This window comes from Onychostruthus taczanowskii, unplaced genomic scaffold (genome assembly GCF_017590055.1).
Source record: "Onychostruthus taczanowskii isolate IOZ18803 unplaced genomic scaffold, ASM1759005v1 scaffold30, whole genome shotgun sequence".
Lineage (NCBI taxonomy): Eukaryota > Metazoa > Chordata > Aves > Passeriformes > Passeridae > Onychostruthus > Onychostruthus taczanowskii.
The window spans coordinates 6,228,797-6,247,757 of record NW_024500350.1 but is presented as its reverse complement, the minus strand read 5'-3'; the positions used below and the strand labels follow the sequence as shown (position 1 = coordinate 6,247,757).

The 18,961-nt window shown below is 44.7% G+C and overlaps 1 protein-coding gene across 2 annotated transcripts in view; it reads right to left on the bottom strand.

The window, feature by feature from the left end:
• Positions 1-11,177: 11,177 nt before the first annotated feature.
• CEP112 (centrosomal protein 112) overlaps positions 11,178-18,961 on the bottom strand; it is a 160,191-nt gene continuing 152,407 nt past the window's right edge. The window contains exons 25-27 of one of the 2 annotated variants that reach the window (XM_041409570.1): positions 15,197-15,298; positions 12,557-12,615; positions 11,178-11,624 (exon numbers count right to left, since the gene is read on the bottom strand). In XM_041409570.1, coding sequence (XP_041265504.1) covers positions 11,621-11,624; positions 12,557-12,615; positions 15,197-15,298 — 165 coding nt within the window. In that variant the 3' untranslated portion in view covers positions 11,178-11,620. Of the gene's footprint in view, positions 11,625-12,243; positions 12,616-15,196; positions 15,299-18,961 lie in introns of those variants that run through there. The other variant, XM_041409569.1, reaches the window with a different exon arrangement.

Sequence of the window (18,961 nt, the reverse complement as noted above, 5' to 3'; positions counted from 1 at the left end):
GGCAGGGGGGAGGAGAGGCACGCCACCCTTCGCGAGGCCGCGGCGAGGTTTTGTGACTCCGGAGAGTTGGCAAATCCCTGGATAAAAGGGAAAACATGTTCATAATAAATAAGACTGAAGTAACACGTTGCGAAATATTTACTCCCTCGGAAAGGCGGCTGTTTGCTTTCAGTGGAGCTGCATCTGATCCTCTGCCAAGCGGGGCCGAGCGCCTGGAAAAGAGACTTTGCTGTGGTCAGCCAGGGAAAACCAGGTGCCCAGAAAGTGCAGGGACTGTGTGTGCACAGGCACACGTGAGCAGGGGAAGGATGGGCACAGTCCTGGGGGTCTCCAGCTCCCGAGAGCCCCAGGAACAGAGCAGAGCCAGCCTGGAGCTGAAACTAGTTTTAATGCAGCTAATCAGATGTCAGTGTAGAGACTGAAGGAAGGAGAATAGAGGGGAGAAAAAAGAAAGAGGTGTTGATAAAATACTTGTTAGAAAGAAAATTGGATTAGTGGTGCCATTCTGGCCATGAAGTTCTTTGAGCTAGAGAAAAGAAATAATAATCTTGTTCCTTTTTTCCCCCGTCTCTCTGCAGCCCACTGAAGGCCTCACAGCCAAAACATCAGTCCTTCTAATCTTATTTTCTTTTTTCTAGCATGTATTTTATTAACCCCTTTTCTCATTTAACTGCTATGAATAGCTCAGTGGGTAACATCCTTCTTAGAAAGTGAAAACCTCCTTGGAGATGCAGTGCAAGGAGAGAAATGCAGACAAACTTCCAGCTCCCGCACTCAGAAGAAAAGCCCCCTCTGTAATCCTGTCTGGTGAATCCCAACATTGTACCCCAAGGTAACTGCCAGCTCCAGGTCCTCTCTTTGGAGCAGGAACAATCAGGGAATTTATCAGGACATGCCAGAAGATTGCTCCAGCTCTATAAACTCTGTGGATGTGGAGCAGAGATTAGAAAATAAATAAATGCTCATGCCGCTCCTTGGGAAAGTGTCTGTGTGTGTGAGTGCATCCAGCACCCTAAAATCAAATCAGGCAGCTGAATCACCTTTTCACAGCTTCCCTCTAAATCACCTTTCCTTTGCAGCTTCCCTTGCCAGCTGTCAGGCACCTACAGTGAAATTCCCAGTGTGGACTGGGGTGCTCGTGGGAGCGAGCCCAGCACTCACTGGGCCAGGCATGCTGGCACAGGGGCTCCAGTGGCTTTATCCCACCAGCCCAAACAAGGCTGGATTTCTCCTCACACACCCACAGCAGGATTTTGTGCCCCAAGTAAGACATGGGATGTCTGCAAGCTCAGGACCAGCCTTCCCCCATGCGCAGCAGCCATATCGATGTGGCCAAAAGGGGAGAAAAACCATAATTAAAACATCAAATCCAAGGGACACAGTCCTGCCCTGAGCTGCTGTAAGTGGGAACAGAGATTTGGCCTCTCCATAAAGAAAACACCAGCCCCAGCGAGCTTGGCTGCTGCCTCCTTCCCTGCGAGCAGCAAACCTTCCTGGGAGAGGAGCGGGATCCAGCCCCGCGCGATATTGGTGTGTTATTTTCCTTGACAGCTGTGGTGCATAGTGGTAAGTGCATGTTTAATTCATTCACAATTTATGGTGTAATGAGAACAATGAATGTGTCTGAGGGAATAATTGCTTCACGGCAGGGATGCTGGAGAGTTCAAGTTGGTTGGCACCTGGACTTTGAATCGGGGCTGGCGGGGATTGGCTCCGGCAGCCCCACAATAGCCCCGATAACAAAGCTGTGGGGATGGGGAGGGGGTTCAAAGTCACCCCGGCCGAGCTGCAGCAGCCTCTCAATGGCAGTGGCTGGATCCCAGCCCTGTTAGACCCGTCTGGCCCCAGTTACCGGGCACCCAGTGAGGTTTGTGCATGTGGGAGCTGCTTTTCCAGGCTGTGTTTACAAGGGAATTCTGCTGCGCTGCAAATCTGCATCCCCAGAAAACCAGTGCTTCCCCCACCTCCCTCTAGGACCTTTTCACGGCTTGGTCCTGGCAGTGTCTGCCAAACCCTCCTTTTGTTGGGGGTGTGGAGAGGGGGTTGACCCTTTCCAGTGTCCTCAGCAGCCACATGGAGTTTCAGAGGCCTCAGAGGTCAAGAGCATCCATATGGAGGGCCCAGGAGCTCCGTGCGTCTCCCAGCTGTCCCCACGGCAGCTGTGCTTGCAGTCCCCCGAACAAAGCTCATTAGGGGGCTCATTAGGACACTCAGGGGGTGCTCTGAGCTGTCCTGGAAGAGCCCTGGAATCACACTACCCCCAGGAGAAGGCTCCATGTATGAACAGCTCCCATCCATCAGGCTGGGAGCAGGGAGATCCCATTATCCATCATGGGCTCTCTCCCACACCACCGAGTGGTGCAAGATTTTGAGTCAACAACAAAGAGATGCTGACAAATCATCCCTCAAGCCTTGGTCCATGCAGGGGGGTCTGCAGCAACCCTCTCCACAGCTCCCAGCGGAAATGCCAATCTGATTTCTCAAACAGATGTGCCAAGCACGAGCAACAAATCTTCCATGCCTCAAATCTACCCCAAGGAGATCAACAGTCAAGATGGAGCTCTGGGACCCAGCATCAGCTCTGGGGGGGAACAGGCTGTGAGGAGCTGTGAGACTCAGATGCTGTTGTTAATTATTACACCATTATATTGGGGAGCTGTGCTAGAAACCATCAGCACTCGAGCTTTTCCATACATGGACCGTGCAGGATGGAGCTGGGTCCCTGTTCTCCTTCTCCAGATGGGAATGCCACGTGCTGGGGATGGGTTTGCCTTGGACAGCTTTCAGAGATGCTGAGCTGAGAGCCCTGCTACACATTAACTCCCATGCAGGGCTCTACAAGATGTTTTGAACACGTATGCAACACTTGGGACCAAATGGAGGCTGCTTTTAGCTGGGATAGCATCTGGATAAGAGCACATGTGGGCCAGGCTGGTGAGCAAATCACTGCAAGGGCTTTTCTTTAGGGACTGAAGGCATTTTTCCACGGGGTTAAGTGGTTTAGGTGCATAAATTGGAAGGACACCTAATTAAGATTAAAAAGATCAAGTTTTTAGGCTGCTGTGTCCCCTCAGAAACATCCCACGTACCCGCACGACGGAAGCGGCCACAGCTGGGAGTGGAAGACAGAGCTTAGGAGCAGACAGAATCACGAACTCATAGTCCTGACAGAGCACCTTGTTTTATCCCATCTACTGTGAGGTTAAACACGATGTTCTGTCAAGCCACACACGGAGGAAAACACGGCTTGGCAGCGGCGCCTCGCTCGCGTAACCGCGTTCAACACGCTCGGCTCCGCGGGCCGCGACCGCGCCGAGGGCAGAGGCTGCCAGCCCGCCTTTCATCTGTGCTCAGGAACATCCCTGCTGCATGCTAGCTTTGGGTTGCCTTTTTTTTTTTTCCTGCTGAGGTTGGGATTGGAGGTATTTAAGACAGTATTTTGTGTTTAGATTTAAATGTTTATTTTTTCTTGTCTGTTTTATAGTCTCATAGGTAGTGAGTTTTGTCACATTTTACTAGCAGGTTACAAAATGGTTAACTATTTTTCTTTATAAGGTCCTTTAAGGTTAAACTATTTAATTAAGAAATGACACTTAAATTATTTTTACTTTCAATTTAATGACTAATTACTTGAAGTCCGCAACACGGAATTTTTTGTTTAATTACAAAATACTACTTAAATGATGAAGAAGAAGGACTAGCTTCTATTTTAAAACTTCTATCTTGTTCTATATATATTACTATACTCTAAAACTTCAAACTCTAAGTTTTTTACCTTGTGATATGACACACTTCTAATTAAACTACACACTTGTAATCTTAGTGTTGTTAATCAATTTTGGAGGCTTTCTCTATGGTTTTAGGTTAAATGTAGTGCTCTTTTGGGGGTTAAAAGTGTGTTAGTACAGCAAGCTTAAAAGTTTTAGCATCTAGAACTCCAACACATCCAGGAGACAGCACTGCTGTAAATAGCTAATAATAAACTCCTCCGTCCTCCCCGTAATGCTCTGCCTTGTCACTGCTTTCCCTGGAGCTGCTTTGCCCTGACACTGCTCTGCCTGCAGGGAACACAACAGACCCGAGTGCTTAAAGAGGGACCAACCACGTCTTCACGTCCCCGTGGGTAAGAAAAGGTTAAACCCAGATGTACCTGCAGATGTAAAGTGTGAATTAGCCTTGGGGTTCACACCTTCCCTGTTCCATCCCCTCCCGAAGCTCAGCTGTGAGCTGAGCCCCCCAAAACCCCACCCCCATCCCCAGCACAGCCCAGATGACAGCTCAGGATACAAATAAACCCACCCATAATTGCACATCGTTAATTACCGAGGCTGTTTGGGTTTCTTGGAGAACATTAGCTTGTGAAGACGCTCAATCAAGGAGCCCTTGGGGCATCCCAATCAAGGCAAAGCATCAAACCCCAAGCGCTGTTTTGAAAACACAGCTTCAAATGCTCGGTGCAGGGAGGAAAGGCTTCCCCCTGCCCCAGGGGAGGGCAAAGGCTGTGACCTCGGGGTACAACATCTGCAGGAGCCCCCGGGGACACCCAGCACTGCTCCCAGGGCGATTCCAGCAAAGCTTTGACCACAGGCACTCATGGAGGTGTTTCCTCCGCCGGATTTTCCCTCTTGTTCTCCCAAACCCAACTTTCTGCTCCCAAGCAGGGCAGCCCTGAGTTTGTCCCTGCACAGAACTGGCTTCCACCAGCCCGGGAAAAATTAGGAGAAGAATCAGCTTAGGGGGAAAACACAAAAAAATGTGACCAATAACTGCAACCTCTGGTTAGCAGAATATTTTTAGCTGTGCCAACTTATGTATAATACATAAATAAATAAATAAACACAATAATATATGTATATACATAACTATATATGTATAATACTATGTATAATATATAACTACTAATGTATAACTGTGCTTTTATAATGATGGAACAGTATTGCAGGTGAAGTGTGCAAAGAGGAGTGAAAACAGCAAAAAGTGACATCAAAAAGTAATAGTCACAAATTAAAAAGAGGAGGTAATTAATAGCATCAAATTCAGGGGAGGAATTTCTGATCACAGTCAGGAACAATGTAAAAGAGGACTTCAGTAATATTTGGGTAGTAGTTCTTTCTCTAATAGAGACAGTCTTTTTCAGCCAAACCCACTGGATTTGAAGCAGAAAATTAATTCAGGGAAGTTTTAAGAACAGTGTCCCTAGGCCACTTCCAAGTCCCTTTTAGTTTTCAGATCTCTAAATAGAAGCTTCTAAGCATCCATGCAGCTATTTCACAGCTTTGCACTCATATGGGTACATGTACATTTACTTGGAAATGGCTGTTATATGAAAAAAAGAAACATAAAGATCCAGAGAGATTTGCTCACATCAGTGAGAAAGCTTCGGGCAGCTGCACAAATTTTAAAATATTATTTCAGTTTACACTTGGCATTTTTCAGTCTCTTGCTCACAACCCTGTACTGACCATGCTCCTGGAAACAACCCCATGGGCCAAACCCAGCATCTTCTGCCAACACAGCACAGAGGGACCACCAAGCACTTCCCATCCATTCTCCTACATGATTACCACAACAGCATTTATTTTCCAAAGTGCCACCAAACCCCCACATTGATATGACAAAGCTCAAGCCCAGCAAAGCCCTGCTGTTCCTCTGTGAGGATAGAAGCGCAGTGACAGGGAGGGAGGGCTCCCTGAGGGGCTGACACCCTGAGGGGACACCTGCTGAGGTGGCACCACACCAGGTCACCCAGGGGCTGCATCCTGCACAAGGCTCAGCATCACAGGCCAGCTGAGCACAGCCACAACAGCTCCTGCACCTAAAAACATGGGTTTGCACTGCCTGGAGAGAAAGGATCAGAAATATCTAGAAATATGGGAAAGGAAATAATTTACAGCCCTTCCTGGACTCACCAGAGAGGTTAAACACGCCGATTCCACCAGCATGCCCCAATAAAACACCAAAAAACCCGCCCACTCCACATAAAAAGCTGCTTCTACCCCATCAACTTACAAGGGGTAAGAACTTCAGCCATCCTTTGTGGAACAGATGTTTGCACCAGCCTTTCTACAGTCACCCAACAGCAAAGCTGGAGCTGCTGACACCAAGGGTGTACAGGCAGCTCACAGGGGGCTGAAGGATTTTTCAGGCAGGAAAATGGTGGAGATACAGCTGGACTCAATGACTTAAAGTTCTCCAACCTAAGAGATTCTGTTTGGACAGCAGTACTGTTTAGAGAAGGAAGCTTCAAGGGAGACATTTGGGAGCACGAACCAGCTCAGGTATGGCCTGCACTAAAGGCAGGAGTCAACCATCCATGCTGGCTGTGGGACTGAAACCCCAGAAGGTCCCTATTTATCAGCACATCCAAGGAGGGGGATAGGCCTGAACTGAAGTGCAGGCTCAAGGCTGAGTGTTTGCAGATGGGCTTTACTGAGTTAGGCTGAAGGTTCAGGTGGGGAGTGCTCCTCTGGGAAGGGGCTGGTTTGTCCTGAAGCTTTTTGTCCATCATCTGTGGCCCTTGTGCTGGGGCAGGGTGTGGGGTGGGAGCTGGACCCTGGTGCAGGTGCCTGGTTCCATTTTACCAAACCCAGTATTTATATTTCAAAGAGCAGCAAAGCAGCCCAGTGGTGCAGGAAGAACACACCAAAGGTCTGAACAAAGGCACTGGAGCAGCACAGGGCCACCACCCTGTGCTGGGGCAAACCTCAGATTGTGGGGGTGCTTCCAGGATCTCCTGGGCAGAGCAGCACAGCTCTCATTCAGAGTTTTCACTGCAGGTTCAGATCTACACTGAAATGAGTCAGTGACCTCATCCAACAAGGATGAACAAACAAGAAGATGACAAGCAAGTGTTGCTAAGGCTCAGAAGATGTAACATCATTCCTGAGCACAAATAAACACAGCCTTGCAAACATCCAAGCTCTGACTGATCATGAGATGCATATGGGGTCATTTGCCTCCTTAGGTCTGCTTTTCCACCACCCTCAGATGTTCAGTGAGAGTCTGGCTGTATGAAAACTGACTCTACAAAATTTAGGTGAGATTTAGATGGGCTCTGAATTTAAAGGAATCAGTCAGACTGAGAAATCCCTCTCTAAAAACACTTGCTCTGGGAGAAGAGTGTTCAGCTGTGGTCCTGAGACTGGCTGCCACATCTTCAGTGCTGTGTGACACACATGAGCCTGGGCCAGCTGAACCTCATTGAACAAGTCCTGCAGCCCCCAGCACTCCTCAGTGAAGAGCCAAGGGTGGTCTTACAGCCTTGATTTCAGCCCAGGACCACTTCCACCAGCAGGTTTCTGATGGATTCCAGGGCGAGAGTTTTAATGAATTCCTTGAATCCTTTATTTAGGCAAAACTGCACAAAGTTAACTTCAGTGTAAGCTTGAGACAACAAGAGAATTAGGACTCACAAGCTTCTTTTGAAAAGATGGTCAGCTCTGCCTGGTATTAAACTTTGATATGAGGTTTCAATGGGAGAAGAACAAGATTCCTAAAGTATGAATCTGTTGAACAGATTTTATAAAGGTGGAAGTTATTATTACAGCTTCACTGCCCAGCTGAGATAAAGGCGTTCCTTTACTTTGCTCACTCTACCAACACACATTTCCTTGTTTTCAGCCCTGATACTGAGTCTGAATCATGTGTTGCCACATTTAAAGCCCATCTCCATTCCCACTAAGCTGTATGTCCGTGGAGCATTTGAATCAAGCAGGCTTTTGGGACCCAGCTCTGCAGATAAAACTGCTTTAGAGAGCTGCCCAAAGGAGCTCTCAGCTCTAAACCCTCCTTGTGTGAAGGTGAGCTCCATGTCCACCTCCCCAAGAGTCTGCTGAAAATACTGCCCTGAATATTGGACATATCTGGGTTGAAAGGAAAATTAAGGTTTGCTATTAGAAGATGGAGCACTACCAGGAAAGAAAACATCTCTTCTCCCAAGGATGCCTGAAAGGAAGCAAAGCTCTTATGACCTGTAGCCATAAATTCATGGGATGAACTATCCCACAGTTCATGGGACAAAGGGAAGAAAAGAGACTGGGATTAGGGATGGCAGAACAAGGGCACGACAATCTCCACTCTTTTTGTTCCCTGGTTCTCTGTCAGTGAAGGAGAGACCAACTGTGGCAGCAAATGATAAATAAATTATATTTTATCCAGGGGTTTGCCTTATTTACATTATGACAAATGCCAGATAACACCACAGAGCTGCTCAATCACTATGTGTAAGTGCTACACACTGCTCCCACATGCAGCACACTGCCTCCTTCTCTCACACAAGACACATTTTTGCAATATCAGACCCTCATTCAGTTCTTTCAATGCTTTTTCCCTTTTTTTTTTTTTTTCAATTTAGGGGGGAAAAGTTTTTTTTAATTATCCTTTTTTTTTTTTTTTCCAATTTAGGGAGGAAAAGTTTTATTTAATTATCATCTTTTTTTTTTTTTTTTTTTTTTTCCAATTTGGGGGGGAAAATTTTTTTTTAATTTTCTTTTTTTTTTTTTTTTTTCCAATTTGGGGGGGAAAATTTTTTTTTAATTATCCTTTTTTTTTTTTTTTTTTTTTTTGGTGGTTTGAATTGACCAACTGCATATCTTCCTCTGGCTTTATCAAAGAAGCCACCAGTACCAGAGCACATCTAATTTTAAGAGGGCTTTAGTAGGCAGACTTAAAATTGATCATGCATTTTAGTTTCAGTAACTTGCAATTTCTGCACGCTTTGATAGAGCACTTTAAAGAACAAGTCTTTAATGACAAAGGCTTAAAGGAAATGACCTTTCTGAAGAAAATATCAAAGCTTGTTAAAGATAGTTCCTTGGAAAAAAAAAAGTCTGAATTAAAATGACCTTGTGTTCTGAAACTTCTTCATGTAATATCTGACATCTTACTTTTCCTTTGTATCCTCCAAATGGGACCAAGTATAATTTAGCAGTGTGCTGCCTCCAGTCCATTCTTTGATTTGGGGAGGACTTTCAGTGCATTAAGAGAATTTTTAAAAAATCAGATCCTATAGAGATTCTCTGTCAAGACCTCTCAGCATCAGGATCAAAGCTGTGCCTGTTTTCCAGAAAATTCAATAAATATTTTCTTCTAATCACTATAAAGAATTTTTTTTTTCTGTGCAGCAAAATCATTTCTCAGTTTGAAACCACCACAGTCAGGAGAGATTTGGGCAAGCACCAGGAGTACCTGCTGTCCCCTGCACAATTAAAGCTCTGTTGCAGACACAAGCAGAAGGAGGGACCTTGTATCCCTTTCCTTCCAGCTGGGCCAAAAAGGAGCATTTTTGTTCCATGTAACACAAGAACTGTGAGTGGCACTGAAATAAAGTGTCACCTTGATAAAGGTCACCTCCCTAGGTACTGGTGAAAAATGTTACAGTGACTTTTTGGGGGGTTTTATAGAGGGTGAAACAATCTTCTGTCACAGAGCAAAATCGGTGCATTAAATATAAAATAGAAACAAGGTTGTAACCACACTGAAGCTGGTTTGGCCAGAGCTTGTTTAGGGACAACGAAGCCAACTGCTGGCAGCTGGCAATTCCTTAGCAAGTGGGGCAAAGAGAGGCAGAGAGCAAGAAATAACTGTGGAAATCTTTCTAATCCTTCAGTTTGGATTCTAATTCTTACTTGCCACAAAAATGATCAGAGCAATGTTAATAGCTACAAGAGAACTCCACCCAAACTTACATTTAAGTTCTTACAAGGTTCATAAGCAGCTTCAAAGTGGTCCTCAAATTGTAGTTGATGCTGGAGAGAGTTCCACAAGAGTTTTGAAACCCCCTGATTGACCAACATCTACTTTTCTCAAACTGCTTTATGACCATCAGTGACATGAGCAACCCAATTCCATCAAAAATAAGGAAATTCAGGAATTCAGGTAGTGAGAAGTGTCCATGTGTTTCTTTATGGATATACACCCTTTCTGGCTGTCAAAAGCAATAAACCCACACAGATTTAATGGAAAAAGACAAGCAGAGAAGAAAAACCAAAGATGCCTCATTTCCCTCAGGCATGAGAGGAGCTGTCACTGTCCCCATCTCTGCCATTTGGACACGGGGCCATGCCCAGTGGGTACATCCCAGTGCCCACAGCCTGCTCCTCCTGCAGAGCCCAGCCACTGCTGCTCTGCACCTTTTGGGGTAAAAACATTTTACTGCCTTCAATTAGCTCAATCATCAACAATTCCTGCTCCTACATCTCCCCGTTCCCCCAGGCCAGGCTTTGTGGCACCTGCCACAGCACCTCCTCCTTTATCACAGGAGCCTTATCTGTAATTAGAAGAATCACTTGTTGATTTAAGGAAGGTGGAAAACCTGCCCAGGCCCTGACTGGGCTGACAAGCAGCAAAGCAGCCAGAGCTGGGTTTGGCTGGGGGCTGCCAGGAGGAGGGGTGGATGGAGCCAGCCTGCCAAAGCCTCTCCTCCTTGATCTTGGTGCCAGGAGCAGATAAGAGCCCAGCTGGTGAGCTGGGACTTGGCAGCACGGCACTCAGGGGAGAGGGAGCCTCCAAATTCCACCCAGGCTGTGGCACAGGAGCACTGGTGACACCGTGGTGAGGCAGGAGAGGGGGCCATCCCCAGCAGCAGGGTCGCCCTGGTGCTGCCAGGGCCACAGCTGGACTTGGAACAGGAATTTCTGGCCCCTCCTCAAGCACTGTGCCTTGATCCCAACAGCACTGGCAGGATGGTGCCCAGGAAAAACAAGCCAGACCCAAAGGCACACATTGCAATTGTTCCAGTGGAAGGCCATGGAAACACCAGCACTGTCCCATGGCCGGGAGGCAGGGCCAGCTCTGAGGGCTGACCACATCCTCCAGCTTCCCACTGCCCCTCAAACCTCACCCCAGAAAACCCTCTGGAACCTGCTCAGACTTCCCGGGACCGTCGTGGAGAGCTGGCACACGCCCATGTGGCACCAAGGCCGTATCACCCACGACTCTTTTCCAACAACACCCCTGGCTCTGTTATCAGCCCATGAGGAAGGAATTCCCTGTGCCCAGAGTATCCAACCAACCAACAGCCAGAGCTGCCTGCAGTGCCCCATGCTGCTCTCATCCCTGTGCCAAAGAATCCCCTGAAACACAGCACACATTCCCACTTTACAAAGCCACACAAAACCCCCCTGGCTACTGAGGTGAGTGAGATGCTCAAGCAGGACAATAATGTCAAAACAAAAAGATAAGAAAATAATAATATTTTAATATTATGTAAACACATGGACACAGAAGAATGTCAAAATATGTTAAAATATCTTGGACAATAATAATAATAATAGAAAATGGGATTTTCTTCATGTTTAAAAGTGAAAAAATGGTATTGGGAAGGAGTAACAAAAATATTAGTAGAGCAAAGCCTACTTGCTTGGTAAGCAAGCTCAGCGTGGCGTCAAACCGTGTATCAAAAGCATAAATCTCTAATAAAATAATGATAAAAAAATAATGGAAGGAAGATACAACAAAATCCATGCTGGCATGAGCTATGAATATGTTTTCATGAAGTTCATTTTTTTTTGTGCTAACAAAAGAACCACTAATCTTTATATTATAATTTACAAGAGCCAAATCTTCAAACCTATTCAAAGCAGTCCATTTGGCAATCACGGAGATCCCACAGGTCCATCAGCTACCTGAAAAGGAAGAGATTTTTGTCAGTTATACCTCATTATTTTTATCATAAAAAACAGGCTGAAAGCAGGGCTGGGTCCAGTGGGCAGTGGGTCTGGAGCTTTCTATTTATCTAACAAAGTTACCTATGCTGGACTTATTACCAAGGATCTATGGCATTTTCAGTTTCCAGTTAGCTTTAGCTAATCCCTGTTAACAAATAATTCTGGATTAATATTTTCACCTAATCCCTGTTAACAAATAATTCAGGATTAATATTTTCACCAACTCTCACAACTGCTAACCTTCTCACAGTTGCTTAAATATCTCAAATGCTGACACTATTTTTACGAGCACACATTCTTAGCTGCAGAAACCCTCATGTGAGATATGAAACACCATCAATGTCTATAAATACAGTAAAGATGGAGTGGCTTTCCTAGGAGGTTTCCTTGTACTCACCTCTCCACGTGAATCACTTACTCTAAAGGCACAGCCAGGCTTTTTATGGCTGCAGCACTTGCCATAATTTATACTGGAGGGTGTAAACGTCTCAGAAAAAAAGAAAAAAAAAAAAAAGAAGAAAAAAAAAAAAGCTCAGGCTCGTGGAGATCCGGTCCTTTGAAGATGTGATCTGTAATATTCTGCCTTGCATCATTGTTTTCCATCTTTAAAGGAGGTGGCATCACCGCAGAGCCGCAGCTGTGCAGGAGCCGCCGCCTCACCCCCGACACGCAGGCAAAGCCCAGACTTGCAGAGCACCTGCAGCTTCCCTAATCCTGCTCTAGCACTACTGACTAAGCACCGGGGAGAACTTCTCAGACGCTTGTTTACTGAAAATAAGGAGCTTTTCAAACTGCACCCATGTTGGAGGGTTTGAATTAAGCAGTAAAACTTCAAGCACTGGGACCCACAGGTGTGAAATGGTACAAATTGATCAAAGATAAGCCCGTACTTTTTGGCGTGGTAGGCGTTCAGGTCTTCCTGGACGACTCTTTTCTGCAGAAAACTTACCTGTAAAATACATCCCACATGAAAACAGGGTACAAAATTCCAATCAATATATTTGTGCTCATTTCATAAAAGGAATTTTTCTGGTCTCTCCTGCCTAAATAACATTCAGTAACACTTCAGCTGTGTAGAAGAATTAATATTTAATAGAAGACTGCTCTCTTGGCTTCCCTGGCTCTGCTCTGGCTGGGCACTCTTCACTCCTTCAGGAACAGGAACAGAGTCAAACCAGTTGTTAAACCCAGCTGGTGGCACCATCTGGGTTGTGCAAGGGCTCGGGAGCTCCCGCTCTCCTGGCAGCTCCCATGGGATTCCTGTGCTCTGATCCCTGCACTTCTGCTCTTGTGATGGAGATACTCACCTGCTCCCCAAGTGTATGAGAATTAATGCTTATTAACATACTGCATCTCTGCAGGAGCAGACAGCCAGGCAGCAAATCCTTTATATTTAGCAACACATTTAGAAAACTTCACCCAAGCATCAAGTATTTTCATTTTCTGCTGTTTATTTTTATCCCCGCGTGGTGCTTTTACCCAGCCTATCCTCTTCATCCTCCTCCAACAATAAATAATCCTGACAGGTGCAGGGATTCCAGTGGCCTTCTTGTCTGATGTTTTCAAACAGGAATTTCAACAATTTTCAAAGAGCAGGACACCTGTGCTTCAGAGAGAGCCCAGCTCCCCGTGCGGGCTCCGACGCCAGCGCGTGTGGGAACGCAGCCAGCAGCGATGGATTTCTGGGAGAGCACCCAGGTTTTCGTGTGTGCAGTTACTTTTACTCCTTTGAAATGCTGCTGCTGCTTACAGAACCTCTGCAGGTGGATATCAGATTCTACTTTTTTATGTTTTTAACTCATTAAAAGGTGTGCTATGAGTTCAGAGTGATGCTTCCTACCAGACAGTGCTGAGAGTCCTTTTAGGAGTCTTTAAAAATAGCTTTTTACTATCAACTGGAAATAGATCTCCCCAACAGACCCTTAACTCTTTATTTCCCACAACTATTTAAATGAGAAAGAGCATAATTTCCATTCGGGATCCCTTGAGGTGGAAGCAGAATGTTTACAGCCAGAATGTTAGCTGTGTCACTCCCTGCACATAGAAATGTTGAGTTTCCACTGTCAAAATTTCCTACTTCCATTGAAGGTGGCCTCTGCCAGGGGAAGTGTCTTATGCAAAGCAAAATATGCTGTGGAATAACTCTTATGCATTGCAAAGAGAAAAAAAAGGGAAAAAATCCCCAAATACATGAAATTACCAATCATCTCCACAGAGAAGGCTGTGCAGGAAAGAGAAATGAGATGTTGTAGATCAGTAACTTGTTGAAAAACGGTTCTGAAAATTGGCATAAGGATGTGAAGATAATGTGGTGACAACTTGTACTCTGTGTCCTCAGGTTTCTGCTGTTCCCAGAGCTCAGGGCAGCTCTGAGCCACCAGCTTGGCACTGTCCTTGTCCCACCTCTTTCCTTCAGCCAGGACAGATCCCAGATCCCAGCTCCCAGATCCCACATCCCAGTCCTTCCCAGCTCGGTTACGTGCACAGTCCTGCAAACACAGGTGGCATTTTCCTTCATTCCCATTATTCCACAGCTGTGATCACCCTTGTTTATGGCTATTTATCCTTCCTCACTGCAGTTCAGGCAATTGTGACATTTTGTTTTCTTCCAGCTCCCAATACTCTGAACAGAAAAGCCCCAAATAACTTCTGTGGGAACCATGGGCAAAGAATTAATCAGTCCCAGATCCCACATCCCAGTCCTTCCCAGCTCGGTTACGTGCACAGTCCTGCAAACACAGGTGGCATTTTCCTTCATTCCCATTATTCCACAGCTGTGATCACCCTTGTTTATGGCTATTTATCCTTCCTCACTGCAGTTCAGGCAATTGTGACATTTTGTTTTCTTCTAGCTCCGAATACTCTGAATAGAAAAGCCCCAAATAACTTCTGTTGGAACCATGGGCAAAGAATTAATCAGCAGTTCCTTATTTCCAATAACATTTGCATATTCCTATTAGGAAATTTAATAGTCTAGGTAACAAAAATCATACTGATTCTGCATTAATCTAGAAGAATTGGTGGTCAGCAATGTTCAAGACAAAACATTACAAAGCCTCTTTATAGGGGAAAATCTAAAAATATCACAATGATCATTTAGACAAATATCATAAAAAAATATTAAATTTGCTTTATTACATAGAGTGGAAAGAAAATAAAATTATTTCTAATCCTCTTCTTTGCCCTTTATAGGCAGCCTTTAAATGATTCCTTCAGGAGAACCAGCACAAGGAAGATGAAAGATAACTGTGAGCTGTATCTGAAAGGCTGAGGAAAAACCCCTAATACTGAATAAAGCACAGCTTTTCCTGGAAGAAAAGTCTGGGATCAAAAAATACAATATGGCAGCTCTCAAACTGGAGGAGAAAAGTTTTGTGAAATATGACACTGAGCGAGAAGCATGTGAGTGCCGCCATAATTTGGTTTTGACACTTCTTCAGTATTTTTGGCCAAATTTCAGATGGTCATAACCTCCTGTCTAGAAGAGATGGCTTTTATCCAGCCTAAAATGCTGAAGAATAAGAATTTACCTGAGATTTTAAAGATGAAATGGTGTCTTCCAACTCCTTTCTGGTAGATGCTGGCAGCAGCCCTTTGAGTATTTTTTGATATTCTTCTCGTATAGTAACCAACTGTAAGAGAATAAAGAGAAATTGATATAGAGATGGCTGCTCTTAGGTGCTGTAAATTTTTTTGCTTCTTTTGCCCAAATTGGAGGTCAAATAAATACAGAATTAATTGTGGTATCAAAAGGGAGAGAGAAGAAAAATCAGCGAAGACCTGTAAAGAAGAAAAGAGGTAAAAGAGACAAAGACTGGCAAAAGAAAACATAAGAATAAAAATATATATGGAGAGGGGGAAAAAATGAGAAAAGAACATGGTCTGAAGAAGCAATAATCATTCTTAAATCCATCTGAACTGAGCATTTATACAGACACACCTTGCAAATTGACAGTCAGAAGTTTTCTGTTTGTCTTTGGTGGCATCTGAACCAGGTCAGTGGGGTGGCATTTGTCCCTTGCTCCCTTAGACAAGGTGAGTTACTGCTTTCCAAAATAAATTTTACAAAATTTCTCAATTTCTAGATGCTTTTGTGGACTTTATATTATCATTCTTCATCCTGCAACTACTTTTCATTGCACTTTGTGTCTTCCTCAGTTTAATGGAGACTACAGAACTTTCAATGAGCAGATCTGAGCATTTTAGACCCCAAAATAAGGTTGGTTCAAACAGGGGGAAATTTTCATCTACAACTTTATTTAACAGATGCTGAGTAAACAGGAGTTACAGGGCAGTTACATGAAGAGACATCAGATGGAAGGGTTGTGCTTCTTATCTCTCCAGAATGTTGGATATGGTGAGTTTTGCCCTGGGATAATTTGGGGAGTGTGGTTCAGGCCAGCCCATCACGTTCCCACTTGGCTGAATCAGGGCCTCACATCTGTACTTAACTCCCAATAGGATTAACTGCTTAATTCAAATTAAGCAAGTGTTTGGGTGTTTTTCTGGATTAGCAGCTGAATATGTAAATAAAGGATCAAAGGGCTTCGATATCAGATTAACTCATAAAATATCTTGAAACTTTCAAACGGAATCTCTCTTTTTTTTTCCACCAACACCGTTTGGTGCTGGTTTTTTGTTCCCAAATGGCTGAACTCCACCACTGCAACCACAAATCCAACCCTGAGGAAGCCACGAGTTCCAAACCCCAGCTCCCAGAGCTCCCAGAGCTTCCACAGGTGAGAACCCCAGGCCGAGTTCATCGGGCACCATCCCATGGGAAAAGCAGCTCCCGCCAGAACCTGCATTATGCAGCGTGCAATTATCAATACAAAAGGAATAAAACAATCTGATGAAACGTTAGGAAAATTCTCCCTCTGAGTCACCCCGACAGGCAGGAGGAATTGCCAAATCTCTATGCAAATGGGCAATTAGAGGCTTTCCTTGGGAACTGCAAGGAAGTGATGCCACTATGCAAATCTGAAGGGAAAAAAAAGAGGTGAGACAGGAAACCTCGTTTGAACTCTGCTTGCGTATAAGCCAGCGATCAAAATTTATGTTTTTGAGAGCTGCACCAATAAATTCATGCTACTATTTCTATCAAGGCTTCCAAAGTTATGCATAAGTGGTCTGCCAGGATAAATATTTTCTGAGCCAACAGCTCATTTGGGTGGGGACCTTGATAGAGCAGAAACATATATTTCAGTTGATTCAACATGTTCCATTTATTCTTGGTGAGACGAGACCAGAAACAGGCAGCCAGAGCAGCAAAATGCTTTTATTTCCTAAATTTTGATTAATAACAACCTATTTAATGGGTAGGAGGATACGGATGATCATCTGGCCAATATGCAGATATAACAGAAGTTTTAATACAGCTCTGTGAGGGAAATAATAATTTTCTAATTGTGCAAGAGTTTTCTTGCAAGCAGGTCACTGGTTTTAACAGTTTAATCTGCAGCTGGCCTCTAAGTAAGTGCTTTCACAATGCTGGGAACATTCGTTATTAACTTTGCAGAGCAGCAGAGGATCACTCCCTTTTGACAAAGGTGTTTCTTGGAAAGCCAGGAAGAAATATTGCATTGTGCTTTGAAGTATGGAGATATCTTAGAGGGACAGCTGAGAATGGAGAGAGAAAATGAGAACCAAGCCCTGGTAGCTGCAGTTTGGCTTGGGACTGAGCCTTTACTCTGTTTCAGAGACAAAACTTTTTTTTGCAGTGAAACCTGCTCTTTTGGATACAATTCCAATTTGTTTGAGCAGACAAAACATGCTACTTTCAGCTCTGCTCACTGGTAATTGCATCACAATAAGATGAAAATAAGTGCCCAGCTGTTTCCTGGCGTGTTATGGTAAACAACCTGCTGGTATTTTTGGCTGAAGTCACTATCAAGGTTTATTGACCCAAGAGATTAAAATAGTGCATGGCAAAAATCTAAATCACTTCTTACAACTGAAAAATAACATCCAGTGGACTAATGGGTACTCATTTTAGTGGCAAAAAGTTTTTATTTTTTAACACTTATTTTTCACCAACTAAAGCTATGTCTGCAGGGATAGGTTTTTTTGTGCCTTAAAGGCTTTTTTGTTCTTTTATAGCCTCAAGCTGCCTCCCTAGGATCCACAAATACTGTGTCTCCTCTTGCACACTTGAGGGACGTTTAAAATTGCAATTCTTCATCCCTCAGGAGGGCTTTAGTCAGCTGGATGAGGATGGCTCTATTTCATTTACTTGTGTTCATTTTTCTTCAGTCCTGAGAAAGTTTGGGTTTTTTTTTTCTTTTCTTTGAAAATTCATTTTGGTGAGCTGATTTAATCCATGAACCCCCAGGAAGGTTTTATAGCTTTTAATATTAAGCTGCCACACTGGTCTTTGTTTATTCAGGTTGGTGGCTAATATATGAGGTTTGGAGTTTGACCATCAATCATCTTTGGTGTCAGCAGAAAGCTGAAGTTGCCACACATAGCTCATGTGTGCTTGGTCACCTGGTAAATCAGTAAAAAAGAAGAGATTAAATAGTGACATAATTATAGAAAGTGATGCAAAAATGGGACTTGGAGTTTCACAGACTACACTGGAATTGTGTCAGGCATTGACCTGAGAGAAAGAAAGAAAAGTTGGGTTTGATGTCCAGAATAGAAAATATACAAACCTGAGCTTTCCAAACCAACTAACCCAGCGCTTATCAGAAGAATCTCAGAATTGTTTAGGTTGGAAAAAGCCTTTAAGGTCAAGTCCAACCATGAAGCAGCACTGCCAGGGTCCCTCAGCACCACGTCCACACACCCCTGCAATCCCTCCAGGGACGGTGGTGACTGCTTCCCTGGGCTCTGCTCCAGAATCTACCTTCTCCTAAAGGTGCCTGTGCTCAGCTGGGGCTGGGCTCTTTCTCCAGCAGCACTGACACAACCAGAGCACACAGCCTCCAGCTGCACCAAGGGAAATACAGGCTGGATAGCAGGAAAAAGTGTTTCACAGAAAGGGGGATAAAGTTCTGGAATGGCTGCCCGGGGAGGTGGTGCAGTCCCCATCCCTGGTGTGTTTAACAAAGCCTGGATGTGGCACTGGGGGCCAGGCTTCAGCTGAGGGGTTGGGGCTGGGTTGGACTCCATGGTCTTGAAGGTCTCTTCCAACCTGGTGATTCTGGGAATTCTGTGAAATCAGCTTCAATTTTTTACTGCTCCCTTGAGTCTTCTGCTGGCACAGCTCAGTTCTGCAGCCACCCATCTTCTCCACAAAGCTCAGAGGGATGTTTGGGGTCTGGGTTAGGAGTGTGTGGGAGCACAGGAACATG